Below are 13514 nucleotides of genomic sequence, written 5' to 3'. Positions count from 1 at the left end.
GTTGGAGAACATAATAAATTAATTTCTGTATTATTACTTATGTTTTTGGTAGTCAATTTTGAAATAATACATATACATGCTTTTATAAGAAAATAAACAAGCTAAAATTAATTAAAAATTATAAGAAGAAATTTACCCGGGCGTAGCCCGGACAAAGACCCTAGTTTTTTCAAAGATACAAAAAAAAACTTAAAATAATTTATTCTGGGAATTGATCTGAATTATCGGATTAAATCCTTCTCAAAACCAAACCGAACAAACATACTTCGAAACAAATATTTTTTAACTGGGCAAGACTTTTCCTAAACGACCAAACCGGATGGCCATGCCTGGGACAATGGGATTTGATAGAGACAAAGTTATGGGGTTGTATAAAGTGGTGATGATGTGTTTTTATCACGTGGAAGAAGAAGAGGACGACGAATGTGAGCTTCTTGACGTCGCAACTGGTGAATGGCGAACACTAAGTCCACCTCCTTACCCGGTCGAGGTGGATAGGAAGTCAGTGTGTGTGAATGGGTCAATCTGCTGGTTAACAGTTCATCAGGATTACCAAATACTAGCCTTGAATCTTCACACACAAGAGGATTTGGTCCCACTGCTGCCAGAGTCAGAGGCGGACGAAAAGCCAAGGGTATGGGGTCACGTGCCCCATCTCTTTTTTTATATTTTCTATAGTAATTAGTATAAAACATAAGGAATGCTCCTAATTAGACCATTGAATATAGTGTATAAGGAATAAGAAATGCTCTTGGGTCCGCCCCTGGTCAAGAGTTAGTCAAAACATCTAAATGCAGATTGTTTCCGGAGCAAGGCTCCAATATTTTTAAATGGAGCAGGTTTGGGATCCCAGATATTGCGTTTACCACTCTAATTACAGTTTTTTTTTTTCTTTTCTCTAATTATAGTTGGTTATATCTGCCTTCATTCTCTAGCAGTGCCTTGTTTAGTCTCTACGCGTTTTAGGAATTAAAATTGATGTTAGTGGATTCCTTTGCCCCCTTGCTTGTGAACTCGTAAACAAATACGATGCTTCAGGTTTTGTTTATACTTGTTTACATATATTAGCTCGAAACAAAAATCTATGTGATATTTTCATAATTATCGTAACTTATTTTCTTTCTGTTTTTCTAAGAATACCTGTTTCATTTTATGGATGCAATGACTTTCACTTGTGAGATGACATTCTAAGCTCGATGTGCTTACTCTTACCTGTCTTTTTCTAGTGAGCAGGGGCGGAGGCATCTACTTTTTATTTTTCTTTGATGAGTAGTATGAAATCTATATAACTGCTTTTTATCCTATAAGGTAAAACATAGTGAAAAAGTTTACTGTGCCCCCAGTTAAATTCAATCCTACATCCGCTAGTGAGCTTAATTATTTTCATTTGGCCAATATAACTCGGTTAATGCTTTCTAGTCTCAATCTTCAGAAAGGATTCTGACTAACAAGAGCCGAATTAGAAACAAAAAAGTAAGAAAAGTGTAAAATTTTTGTTGGCATGTGCCAGCATGCGCAGTGCAATTGCACGAGGTCCAAATTTTTCTTTTACCAATTATTTTGTTAGAATTAAGTCATTTATCTAAAATTTAGGACCCTCTCTGTAAAATCTGTTCGAACTGTTCTTATGAAGTTATAATTTGTACAGGGCCCCCAAGTATTGTATGTATGATTATATGTATTGCGAGCCGGGCCTGGTTTTGACTGAAAGTCGCTACGATTATATGTATTGCATGCATGCAAATGATGATACATTTAACGTAACAATAATACTGTTCAATTAATCTGTACATTACTAGACATATAATAATCTTATATATAGTTTATGTAGAAATTAATTTTTATATAATACATTCCAAAATCATTTCTAAGATTATCTTAATAATATATTTTATTATACTAAATAAAAGTAGTACAGATAAAAATTTCATGTATAATGGAAAAAATTAGAATAATTTTCAAAATTTTCTCTATGAAAGCATGAAAATAAGCATTTGCAGAACCATTATAGTTTTAAATGATTGCTTAAAAGTTCGTCAACAAAATTGATCAACTGATTAAAAAAAAGAAGTTATTTTCGTTTAACAAGAAATAATTAATTTTTCACCAAAAAAAGTAATTAATCCCCAAGCCGGGAATCAACTCTCAACTCAATAAATGAGAAACTCTAGTGCATTCAGAAGGTCAGAAGTCCTTTCTCAATGGGCAAGGGAGTGGAGTCACGTGTGCGATTTCATTGTTTGTTGGAAGGATTTAAAACAAACCAAAACGATCTTTGGGATGTAGCACACTTTAACAATGTTTACTGCATGATATGACAGTAAGAAAGATCCAGGTCATTCATAGGTGAAGGAAAGTGAGAGCTTCCCACAGAGAATCCAAGCGTTTGGACACAATCCTAGGCCGAAAGATTAAATCTTGAGTATTCTGGTGCATTCAGAAGGTCAGAAGTCCTCTCTCAATGGGCAAGCGTGTGGAGTCACGTGTGCGATTTCATTGTTTGTTTGAAGGGTTTAAAACAAACCAAAGCGCATTTGTATGCGTACGTAGAATCATGGATAATAGATTATTTTGCTGTGGTGAGATTTTGTTCTTCAATTTATTTGATGAATGTGAAACCAAAGATAGTTTTGGCTTGTTGATATTAAGTCTCAATTGAATAATGATCTTGTTTTTATGTGTGTGGAATCATGGACCTTTTAGAAGAATAAGAGGACCATGTGGTAGAGGATGAAGCTAAGCAGCCAATAGTGAGTGAAGATCATTTTATTGCATTTAATTGATTTTGTCCAACTAATCAATAATAATTTGAATTTGTAGGTTCCATCTCCTCTCGAAATGATTGGAAGCTTGTTCTAAAGATATTTAGGAATGTAACTAGGCTTTAACCTTCAGAATATATTGAATCGGTGTACAATCCAAGCACATAGCAAACAATACTTTGGGTAGTTATAGAAAGTTTGTTATGTGCATCATTTTCAAGACTATATGCAATACCTTACAATTGTGAAGAAATCTAGGTCATTATATCTGCATTCAGTGCTTCAATGGTATTGTCTTCCTTGATTATGCATTTAACATAATATTCTTAAAACATTTTTTGGATTCAGCGACTTTGTTGTGTCTTTATTATAATTGTGAAAAAAATATTTCACCACGATCTTTTGAAAGAACACATGTCAAATGAAGCACAATCAAAATATGATATTTCATCGAAGAGATCTCATCAATCCATTGTTCTTGTGAGTTAAAATATGATATAGTTAAACTATTACTTTAATAATTTTAGATTTTTCAGGATTTAACTCGGATCAAAAAATATCTTGTTTCTAAATAGGTCATAAGTACTTCAATCTAAATAATCTGATCCAACCGGAACCTTAAACCTAAATATCCATTGCTGGTCTCCTTAATGTGTTTCTTTAAGTAATCTAATTTAATTTTCTTTTGAAACTCTAGAAAAATCACCTAAATTCAAATATTCGGCCTGGTTACACTTGATTATGTTGGTTTTCTTTATTGGCCGGTTTTGAGAATTCATGTACGAGTAGTCTGAATTTTATTTGGTTGATTCCCTTTTGGAAATTAGACTAAAACAAAGTCTGTATTAATAACCACTACAATCAAATATTATAATAATGAAAATGTTATCCATTATATAGAGCATTATTTCTAAGTTTTCTTAGTTCGTTTGTTTGATTAAGATATGTTAGTGATTTTATACCACAGTTTCAATTTTTTTTTGAAAAACGATTTTTAACAATTATGTAAGTTAAGAAAGAACAAAATTATAATTTTCTTTACTATAACATTAACTAAACTGACAAAAAATTAAATCTATATAAGGCAAATAATTCATAGTATAACTGAGTAAATATAAATAGATGTCGCAATTTGTACCAAAAAAATTTCTGGTGATTATTCTACTTGTAATTTCTATGATTTTAGTCAGTGTGATTCCTACTATTCAGATATTCACGACTAATAAACATGGGATTTTATTTAGGATAAGACTTAAAGGGAGAACAGCTAATGAGGTTGTAAAGATACCTCTTTCTTTGTTGTTAATGCCAATTAATATTTGTATTAATGGAAATATTAGACACAACGTTTATACATAGATTACGAACCAAATTTGGTTTTGAAATTTATAGTAAGCGTCAAGTTCCTCAGCCTTTGAGTAAGACCATCCCTTGTGTTCTGTACCCTGTTGTTTCCTCTCCTTGTCACTTCCAGAGACGCCTCACGTAAGTTTTGAATCCCTCGACCAAGTTTTGCAATCGAAGAAGCTGAAGGAAGAGTCAGAGCTGCACATTCAATCCCGTCTCCAAAGAGGTGCAATCCCGCATAAATTACAAGACTGGCTCCAAAGACCACCCTTGGTAAGGCACCGATAGGTTTCACTAGTCTTTTCCGCATCATCATCGTATAGAATGAAGCTCTCATGGCAGAGAAGCTAGTACGTCGAGCAGAAGACAAACCAAACTTTGTTAATGCGCTGATATGTCTGGCGGATAAAGATGGTTTCTCCCAAGACATTGGTTGCGCTCCGGAACTAGCAAAACACGGGGCCATTAGGCTCATTACTGTTGAGGGGTACGCCACTTTGGTAAATGCAAATGGCATTGCCTTGCCAGTCAAGAAAGGGTTCACCGGGGTTTTAATAGTTGAAATCTTGAAGACAGGAGAAGCAAGAATGGCCTTGGATAGTGTTAAAGCACCTGAACCAGCACCTGAATCATTACTATCAAAACCCGTATGCTCAGTGGACATATCTTTGACTTGTTGAGGAACACAAGTTCTCCACTGCCTCCTAAGACCTGCGAGGTTACCTGCATCTACTACCGCTACTATCTTCTTAAACTTTTTAGCCTGGCTACGAAGCTCAACTGCCATAAGTGCATAAGATTTGTCCGTAAAGGAGAGCTTTGAGAACTGAACTTCGGTTCCTAGGTTCTCGATAGGTATCCGACCGGCATCGTTCGAAGCAATTCTAAGACTCTCAACTGCAGACCGGAATAGGTAAGCTTCGGTAAGAGCCTTTGTATCAATGGATTCCCCTTTATCTACATCAGAAAGAATCTTTTTGGCACTCCGTAGAGCCTTCCTAATAGCTGGGAGGTCATCAAATAATGTGTTATGAATCTGAACAAGTAAGTAATAAGTGGAAAGAGCAAATTTTGGAACATTAACACGTCTTGATTTTTTAGTGATATAATGCGAAGAAGATACAAGTCTATGCATCAGTGCTTGTTGATCAACATTGATCAAAGCAGAGCCATGGTAAGCTTGTGTTGTGAGAGATTTAGTTAGACCTTCCATGACAAAAGGAGAATCAAGTGCCACAAACGTTGAACCAACCTCCCCAGCCACCTTCTCGACAGCCAACAGATGCTTATTAAAACCTGTCCCAAAAATCTCCTCCATAACCAAGTTCCCCGCAATACGTTGGTACTTTGCTTTGCTAAGACTTTCGTCTACAACACAGCGTGTAAGAACTTTAAAAACTGATGTTGGGATCGAACCGGTAGAGCCGTCTACTAACACAATCTCCTCCTCAGCTTCTCCAAAAGCTGAAGCGTTCACCTGAGTCACAACAGCATCAGGACGGAGTTCACGTATGAGACACTCGGCGTCAGTAGCAGATCTCTGAGATAAGTTGTGGACAGAGAGTAAGTAGATGGTGGAATCATGCTCGGGGACTTTGATTGCAAACACAAAGTTCTTTGTACTCTCAGGCACGTCAAGTCTCTGAACAAGCTTCTTTGATTGCTTCAGGTCACTGCTGGATATTGTAAAAGGAAATGCCACCATTATCGAGTTCGTACGAATATGGCAATAGATTTCGCAGACTATGTAAATATTATCTAGTAAAAATACTTCGTAATGATTCCTTGCGTAAATGGATTACGCTATATATATAGAGATCTTACGAGTTACCATATTTCTGCAAAACTAAAATAAGGAAATACCAAACATTTTCCTTTTTAAAAGAACAAAAGAATCTGTATTGTAGTTTTTGGCTTTAACAGTTTTGCTTTTATAATAAAAAAATGTTTATTTTTGTTTAAGCTCAAAATTATTGAATTTTAAGAATATGATACACTCAGATTATTGGATACAAAAAAAAAAAACATACTGTAATTGTTTTAATGGAAAAATTAGATACAACGCTTACAAATATAACGAACCAAATTTAGTTTGAAATTTAAATAATTAAGCGTCAAAGTATGTTTTTTTTTTGTATCCAATAATCTGAGTGTATCATATTCTTAAAATTCAAGTATGTTTTTATTTTTGCTTAATCTCAAAATTATTGAATTTTAAGAATATGATAACTCAGATTACTGGATACAAAAAAAAAAGACATACTGTAATTGAAAAGTACCCCCTTCTCATTGTTAATGCTAATTGATTTTGTTTTAATGGAAAAATTAGATACAACGTTTGCAAATATAACGAACCAAATTTGGTGTGAAATTTAAATAATTAAGAGTCAAGTTCCTCACGCTCTGACTAAGACCCTGCATTGCGTTATGCACCCCGTTGTTTCCTCTCCTAGTCACTTCCATAGACGCCTCACGCAAGTTCTGAACCCCTCGACCAAGTTTTGCGATCGAAGGAGCTGAAGGAAGAGTCACAGCTGCACATTCAATCCTCTCTTCACAGTAGATCAACCCGGAAAAGCTTGCAAGACCGGCTCCAACCACGACCATCGGTAAGGCACCCATAGGTTTCGCTACTCTCCTCTTCCGCATCATCATCGCGTAGAATCCAGCTCCCATGGCATCTAAGCTAGTTCCTTCAGCAGAAGTTAAAATATACTGTGTTACTCCTCTGATTCTCTCGGCGGATAATGCTGAGGGATACACCATTTTGGTAAATGCCGATGCCTTGTGTGTCAAGAAACGGCTCAAGAACCTGGAGGACTTGGATAGTGTTAAAGCACCACCTGCTCCACCAACCGCCACCACCGGTTTTAGCTTTGAATCAGAGTCCTGCACCGTATGCTCGGTCGACATAGCTAGAACTTCTTGAGGAACTCGAGTTCTCCAGTGCCTCCTAAGGCCAGCGAGGTTACCTGAGTCCACTACCGCTACTATACTCTTAAACTTCTTAGCCTGACTACGAAGATCATCTGCCATAAGAGCATAAGCTTTGTCATCAGAAGATAGCTTCGAAAACTGAACTTCGGTTCCTAGGTTCCTGATGCTGTTTAGCCGACCACCTTTGTTCAAAGCAATTCTAAGACCTTCAACCGCAAGCCTGAAGAGGTAAACTTCAGAGAGAGCCTCTGCATCAACGGCTTCGCCGTTACTCACATCAGACAACATCTTTGTGGCAGTGTCTAGAGCTTTCCTCATAGCGGGGAGATCGTTAAATATGTTGTGAAGCTCAACGAGTAAGTTATAAACGGAGAGAGCAAACGGTGGAACCTCAGATTCCATCTCATTACTGAGGTGAATAATATGTGAAGATAAGAGTCGCTGCATCAGTGACCGTTGATCATTACTTATCTGAAACCTTGTGGAGCCTAAAGGAGATTTAGTCAGACCATCCATAAGAAAAGGAGAATCAAGTACCGTGAACGTTGAACCAACCTCCCCAGCAACCCTTTTAGCAGCCAATAGAGGTCCATTAAAACATGTCCCAAAAATTGTAGAGGATGGATTTAATCATCCCGCAAGGCCCAAAGAATAGAAGGCCTGGCCCAGACCAAGGAAAGCGATGGCTCGAATAATCGGCTTAATTCGGTTGGTTACTCGGCTTGTCTCTACAGTATCTCGAGTCGAGCGACGCCGACCAAGAGGCATCCGGCTCAGCGACCGCTCGGATGGATGCGGGCCTCTCGGCCCAATAAGGAAGGCCCACGAAGACGACTTAAGCTAGGTCAAGAACGACACATCAGAGGACTATATAAGGGGAAGGAACAGAAACGAGAAGGGGATCCGAAATCATCTGACTAACACTTGGCGGCTAGATTAGGGTTTTCACCTTTGCTTCATCTTGCCGTTATTTGTACTTTTCCGGTAGCTCTTCGAGTTGCCGGCTTCTCTTCTGTCGCATTCTCTTTACATCTCTTGTAACCGATTGAACGTCTCCTCCGACCATAATAAAACGTCTTTGTTAAACCCACATCCTTTTATTACCGTTTTCCGATCAAACAGTTGGCGCCCACCGTGGGGCCTTTTTAGCAAAGTAACGTTAGTACTATGGTTGTCAGCAACGACAGTTCTTCGTCTGGCGAGGAGCGCGAAGCCCTCGAGGTGATGCCGGCTCCCGAGGTAACACCTACGCCTACACCAGTAACTCCGCTACCCCCTCCTGCGTCCATGGAAACCATCCTGGCACGCCTCGCCCTGCAAGAAGCGGCGCAGAAGGCGGCGGTCGACCAAATCACAGCGATAGCAAAAATACTCGCCCCTATCGCTGCAAACGCCGAAGCTTCAACGGCGCAGTACCGTCGACACCTGTTCGCCACTGAACGAACCACCAACATAGCACCTGCGCGGGATAACAATTACCAGAGCATCGGTAACAGCAACCAGAGCGCCGGTAACGACATCAACGCAGACACCGCAAGCGAGCTAGCCGCGTTGAAACAGTCGGTCCTCGACATCAACTCAAAGATCCACCAGGTGACGACCTCGGCGCCCCAAATCGAGCACGTACTCGCGGAATCTCTTCGCACACCCTTCACGCAAAGGGTCACCGGCGTACGGCTCCAGAAGATGGAGAAACTTCGTCTTCCAACCTTCAAGGGTCTCTCCGACCCTTCTACTCATGTTACGTCCTTCAACATAGCGATGCGACGCGCAAATCTGACCGACGAAGACAAAGACGCCGGCTTTTGCCAACTCTTTGTCGAAACCCTAGAGGGACCGGCCCTTACTTGGTTCACAGGCCTCAGAGAAAACTCCGTCGATTGTTTCCACGACCTCTCGACGGCCTTCCTGAAGAATTATATCATGTTCACCAACCAAGAAACGACCGTGTCCGACCTGTGGAACCTCACTCATACCAGCGGCCAAAGCCTCCGCGACTTCATGGAAAAGTTCAAGGCTATCGTCTCGAAAGTTGATATTCCTGATCCTATCGCTGTCGAGTCTCTGATGAATACCTTGCACGTTGACTCCACATTCCGTCAGGATCTCTACCGATACCCGACGAAATCTGTGTCTGACGCCATCGCTCGCTCAAACAACTTCATCCGCATGGAAGAAGACACAAGAGCAAAGTTTGCAAAAGAAGCAGCAGCGAAACAGCGACCCGCCCGAACAAACGACACCCGCCCTGAGCCCCGCCAGCACTCCTCCGGTGGAAACACCACTCAGAAGCGAGGCTACGTTAGCTCGGTCGACGACGAGGAATCGCCAAAGACAGCAGCCGTCACTCGAGAGAAAGCCTGGAACCACTGGGATCGAGACTCCGCCTCGAAGCAAACAAAGTCGTCCGAACCAGCGAGTTCAAACTCTGAGGAGCCAAAGAAATGGTGCCTCTACCACAAAAGGGATTCCCATGATACGAAAGAGTGCAAAGTCCTCATCGGGCAATTTTTCGACGGAATTACCAACGGGACAATTCAAATGCCCACCTCTCCAACGACACCGAAAAACACCAAAAGTTGGAGTAAGAACAAGGAGAAGAAGGCACAGAAGTCTCAGCAGAACACGGCCCCTAGCGAGGAAAGAGCGAGCCCTGAGCGCACTACTGTCAACAACGTCGGCCCCGCCAACGACTCATCAGAAGACGAACATCCGCGTCGCCGGCGACGAGTGGAAGTCATACTCTCTCGCCCTTGTGACTCTTCTGACGACGACTCCTCGACAATGCAATCAGATTTACGCGACAAACTGAACAGCAAAGTCGAGCAATCTCTCACTTCCCCGACAACAGATAAAGACCTGCGCGCACTATTGAAGCGAAAGAGCGCTACAAACGAACACGTGGGAAGCGCCGACCTCCGCACAACCATCTCAAAATTTAGCGCCAGGAGAATAGGTGAAGACGGCGACCTTCGCGACCAGCTCAATTCAAAGGCCGATGACCTGCGAATCCAACTAAACCGTTCGAAGAAGTCCGATCTGCGACGACGTCTCGAGTCAAAAAAGAAAAAGCCCGCGGAAGCTCCTCAGTTCGAGAACACAACCGACGATTTAAGGAAGCAACTCGAATCATTGCGAGCTACCCGCACGCCAAACATTAGCGTCATAATGGGAGGATCGCCTCCTTGCGGCGATTCAGTTCGAGCCGTCAAAGACTATAAGCGACAAGCCACCACTTCCAAGAAGTGGCCACTTCCAGTCGAAAATGATCACCAGATCACTTTTTCGGCACTAGATACCAAGGGTATCCACATGCCGCACAACGACCCCCTCCTCGTCGATCTCGACATCGGAGAGTGCCTAGTCGCGAAAGTACTTATCGATACAGGCAGCTCAGTCGATCTCATCTTCCGCGACACACTCGATAAAATGGGAGTCGATTTAAGAGATATGAAGCCTTCCTCTCGCACACTCACCGGCTTCAACGGAGCCTCGGAGCAAATGATCGGAACAATTCGTCTCCCAGTATACGCAGGTGGTATAACCCGTACCGTCAAGTTCTCCGTCATCCGAGCCAAAGCACCATACAATGCCATCCTCGGAACACCATGGTTGCATTCCATGAAAGCCGTTCCCTCGACGTACCATCAATGCGTCAAGTTTCCCGGCAAAGACGGAAAAACACAGACGATACGGGGAGATCAACAAGCCGCGAGAGAACTGCTGATTGCAACTGTAAAGATGCAGCAACAGGCTTCCCTCGTCAACTCCGTCAGCAAACCACTCCACAAGATATACCCCCAGAAAGAGGAAGTTCGAGAAGTCGCAATTGATGAATCCGACCTAACAAAAATCATCCGAGTGGGCGTATACCTGTCCGACGACTTATGTTCAAAGATCATCTCTTTCATCAAAGACAACGCTTCAACGTTCGCCTGGAAGACCTCCGACATGAAGGGGATCGACCCCGCAGTTACATCCCATGAACTGCACGTCGACCCCACGTTCAAACCCATCCGACAGAAGCGACGCAAACTCGGTCCGGAAAGATCTAAAGCAGTGAACGACGAAGTCGACAGGCTCCTCGACGCGGGTTTTATTACAGAAGTCCGATACCCCGAGTGGTTAGCCAACCCGGTCGTCGTCAAGAAGAAGAACGGCAAATGGCGCATATGCGTCGATTTCACGGACCTCAACAAGGCGTGCCCAAAGGATAGTTACCCACTCCCTCACATCGATCGTCTCGTCGAGTCAACCGCTGGCAACGAACTCTTAACCTTCATGGACGCTTTCTCAGGCTACAACCAGATCCTGATGCATCCCGACGATCGCGAGAAGACGGCATTCATCACCGACAGAGGGACCTATTGCTACAAGGTGATGCCCTTCGGGCTAAAGAACGCCGGTGCGACCTACCAGCGACTCGTTAATCGAATGTTCGCTGACCAACTTGGCAATACCATGGAAGTGTATATCGACGATATGCTAGTCAAATCACTCAAGGCCGACGACCACCTCAATAACTTGCGCGACTGCTTCAAGATCTTGAACGACTATGGGATGAAGCTCAACCCGGCCAAATGTACCTTCGGTGTCACTTCCGGAGAATTCCTCGGCTACATCGTTACTCAGCGAGGAATAGAAGCCAACCCCAAGCAGATCTCAGCGATTCTCGACCTTCCAAGCCCGAAAAACAGCCGCGAAGTGCAGCGACTAACGGGACGCATCGCAGCTCTCAACAGGTTCATCTCGCGATCGACCGACAAGTGTCTTCCCTTCTACGAGCTACTAAGGGGAAACAAAAGGTTCCTCTGGGATGAAAAATGCGAGGAGGCGTTCAATCAACTCAAGCATTATCTCACGACCCCACCCGTTCTATCAAAGCCAGAAGCCGGCGACACACTGTCTCTCTACATCGCCGTTACATCCTCCGCCGTCAGCAGCGTATTAATTCGAGAAGACAGGGGAGAACAAAAACCAATCTTTTACACAAGTAAAAGAATGACGGAGCCCGAGACGAGATATCCAACACTAGAAAAAATGGCCCTGGCCGTCGTCACCTCGGCAAGAAAATTGCGACCCTACTTCCAGTCGCACACGATCGAAGTACTGTCCAACCAACCACTCAGAACGGTTCTGCAGAATACCAACCAATCGGGACGGTTGACCAAATGGGCGATGGAGCTAAGCGAACATGATATCGTTTACAAAAATCGAACAGCAGCAAAGTCACAAGTCCTTGCCGACTTCTTGATCGAATTGACGCCAGAGCTGGAACAAGACCTCATCCTACCAAACGTAAACTGGATCCTCCACGTCGACGGGTCATCCACGAGTAAAGGATCAGGAGCAGGAGTGCAATTGCAATCACCAACAGGAGAACTAATCCGGCAGTCGTTCAGCTTCGGCTTCGCGGCATCAAACAACGAAGCTGAGTACGAATCCCTCATCGCGGGGCTCCGTCTCGCCAAGGCGGTGAAAGCAAAGCGAATCAGCGCTTACTGCGATTCTCAACTCGTCGTAAGCCAGTACCTCGGTGATTACGACGTCCGCAACGACAGGATGGACGCCTACCTCAAACTCGTCCAAGACCTCACGCGAGACTTCGAGTTCTTCGAACTCACGAAGGTTCCTCGCGGAGAAAATGTTTGTGCCGACGCCCTCGCCGCTCTGGGAAGCAAGTTACACGACCAGGTCAAAAGGACAATCCCGATCCATAAAATCGAGAAACCGAGCATCGATACGAAGGCAGAACAGGCCGCGATTATAGCAGCGATCAACGACGCGATGGACATTGACGAAGTAGAATCCCCCTCGCCAGATGATCACTCAACAGATTGGCGCAAGGAACTCATCGATTACCTCGCGGAGGGTTTACTGCCCGTCGAAAAATGGGATGCCCGGCGACTGAAAAGACGCAGCACGCACTACGTCGTCCTAGACGGAGAACTACACCGATGGACTGCATCAAAGGTACTACTCAAATGTATCGCCGGCGACGAGACGAGACTCGTCATGGCCGAGACACACGAAGGAGCAGCAGGCAACCACTCGGGCGGGCGAGCTCTCGCACTAAAAGTTAAAAACCTCGGATTCTACTGGCCAACCATGAATGCCGATTGCGAGACATACGCGCGCAAGTGCGATAAGTGCCAGCGCCACGCCAAAACCATACACAGCCCAACGGAGTTTCTCCACACCTTGACTGCTCCATATCCATTTATGAGATGGGGAATGGACATCATTGGTCCAATGCCGGCATCTCGACAAAAGAAGTTCATCCTGGTCCTCACTGACTACTTCACCAAATGGGTTGAAGCCGAAGCCTATGCCAGCATAACCGACAAGGAGGTACAACACTTCGTCTGGAAGAACATAATCTGCCGACACGGGCTCCCATACGAGATAATCACGGACAATGGTTCGCAATTCATCTCGCATCACTTCAAGGGCTTCTGCGACAGATGG

General features: G+C 43.3%; 2 protein-coding genes across 2 annotated transcripts; both read right to left on the bottom strand.

Annotated features, from left to right (window-relative positions):
- Window positions 1-187: 187 nt before the first annotated feature.
- On the bottom strand, window positions 188-5999 carry LOC106392512. Its single transcript, XM_048753352.1, has one exon. It carries the CDS (start codon window positions 5812-5814, stop codon window positions 4123-4125), a length of 1692 nt encoding a protein of 563 aa, XP_048609309.1. The 5' UTR covers window positions 5815-5999; the 3' UTR covers window positions 188-4122.
- Window positions 6000-6434: 435 nt separating this feature from the next.
- Window positions 6435-7448, bottom strand: LOC106421087. Its single transcript, XM_013861934.3, has one exon. The coding sequence runs from the start codon at window positions 7446-7448 to the stop codon at window positions 6435-6437; it is 1014 nt and encodes a 337-aa protein (XP_013717388.2).
- Between the last annotated feature and the right edge of the window lie 6066 nt (window positions 7449-13514).

Source organism: Brassica napus, chromosome C4, assembly GCF_020379485.1.
Source record: "Brassica napus cultivar Da-Ae chromosome C4, Da-Ae, whole genome shotgun sequence".
In the NCBI taxonomy this organism is placed as follows: domain Eukaryota; kingdom Viridiplantae; phylum Streptophyta; class Magnoliopsida; order Brassicales; family Brassicaceae; genus Brassica; species Brassica napus.
The sequence above is the reverse complement of the archived record's forward strand: the minus strand, read 5'-3'. Positions and strand labels throughout refer to the sequence as shown.

What these genes read in the sequence shown, in the direction of transcription:
- LOC106421087 (XM_013861934.3), bottom strand. Translation starts at nt 7,448, where the DNA reads ATGGAATCTGAGGTTCCACCGTTTGCTCTCTCCGTTTATAACTTACTC.
- LOC106392512 (XM_048753352.1), bottom strand. Translation starts at nt 5,814, where the DNA reads ATGGTGGCATTTCCTTTTACAATATCCAGCAGTGACCTGAAGCAATCA.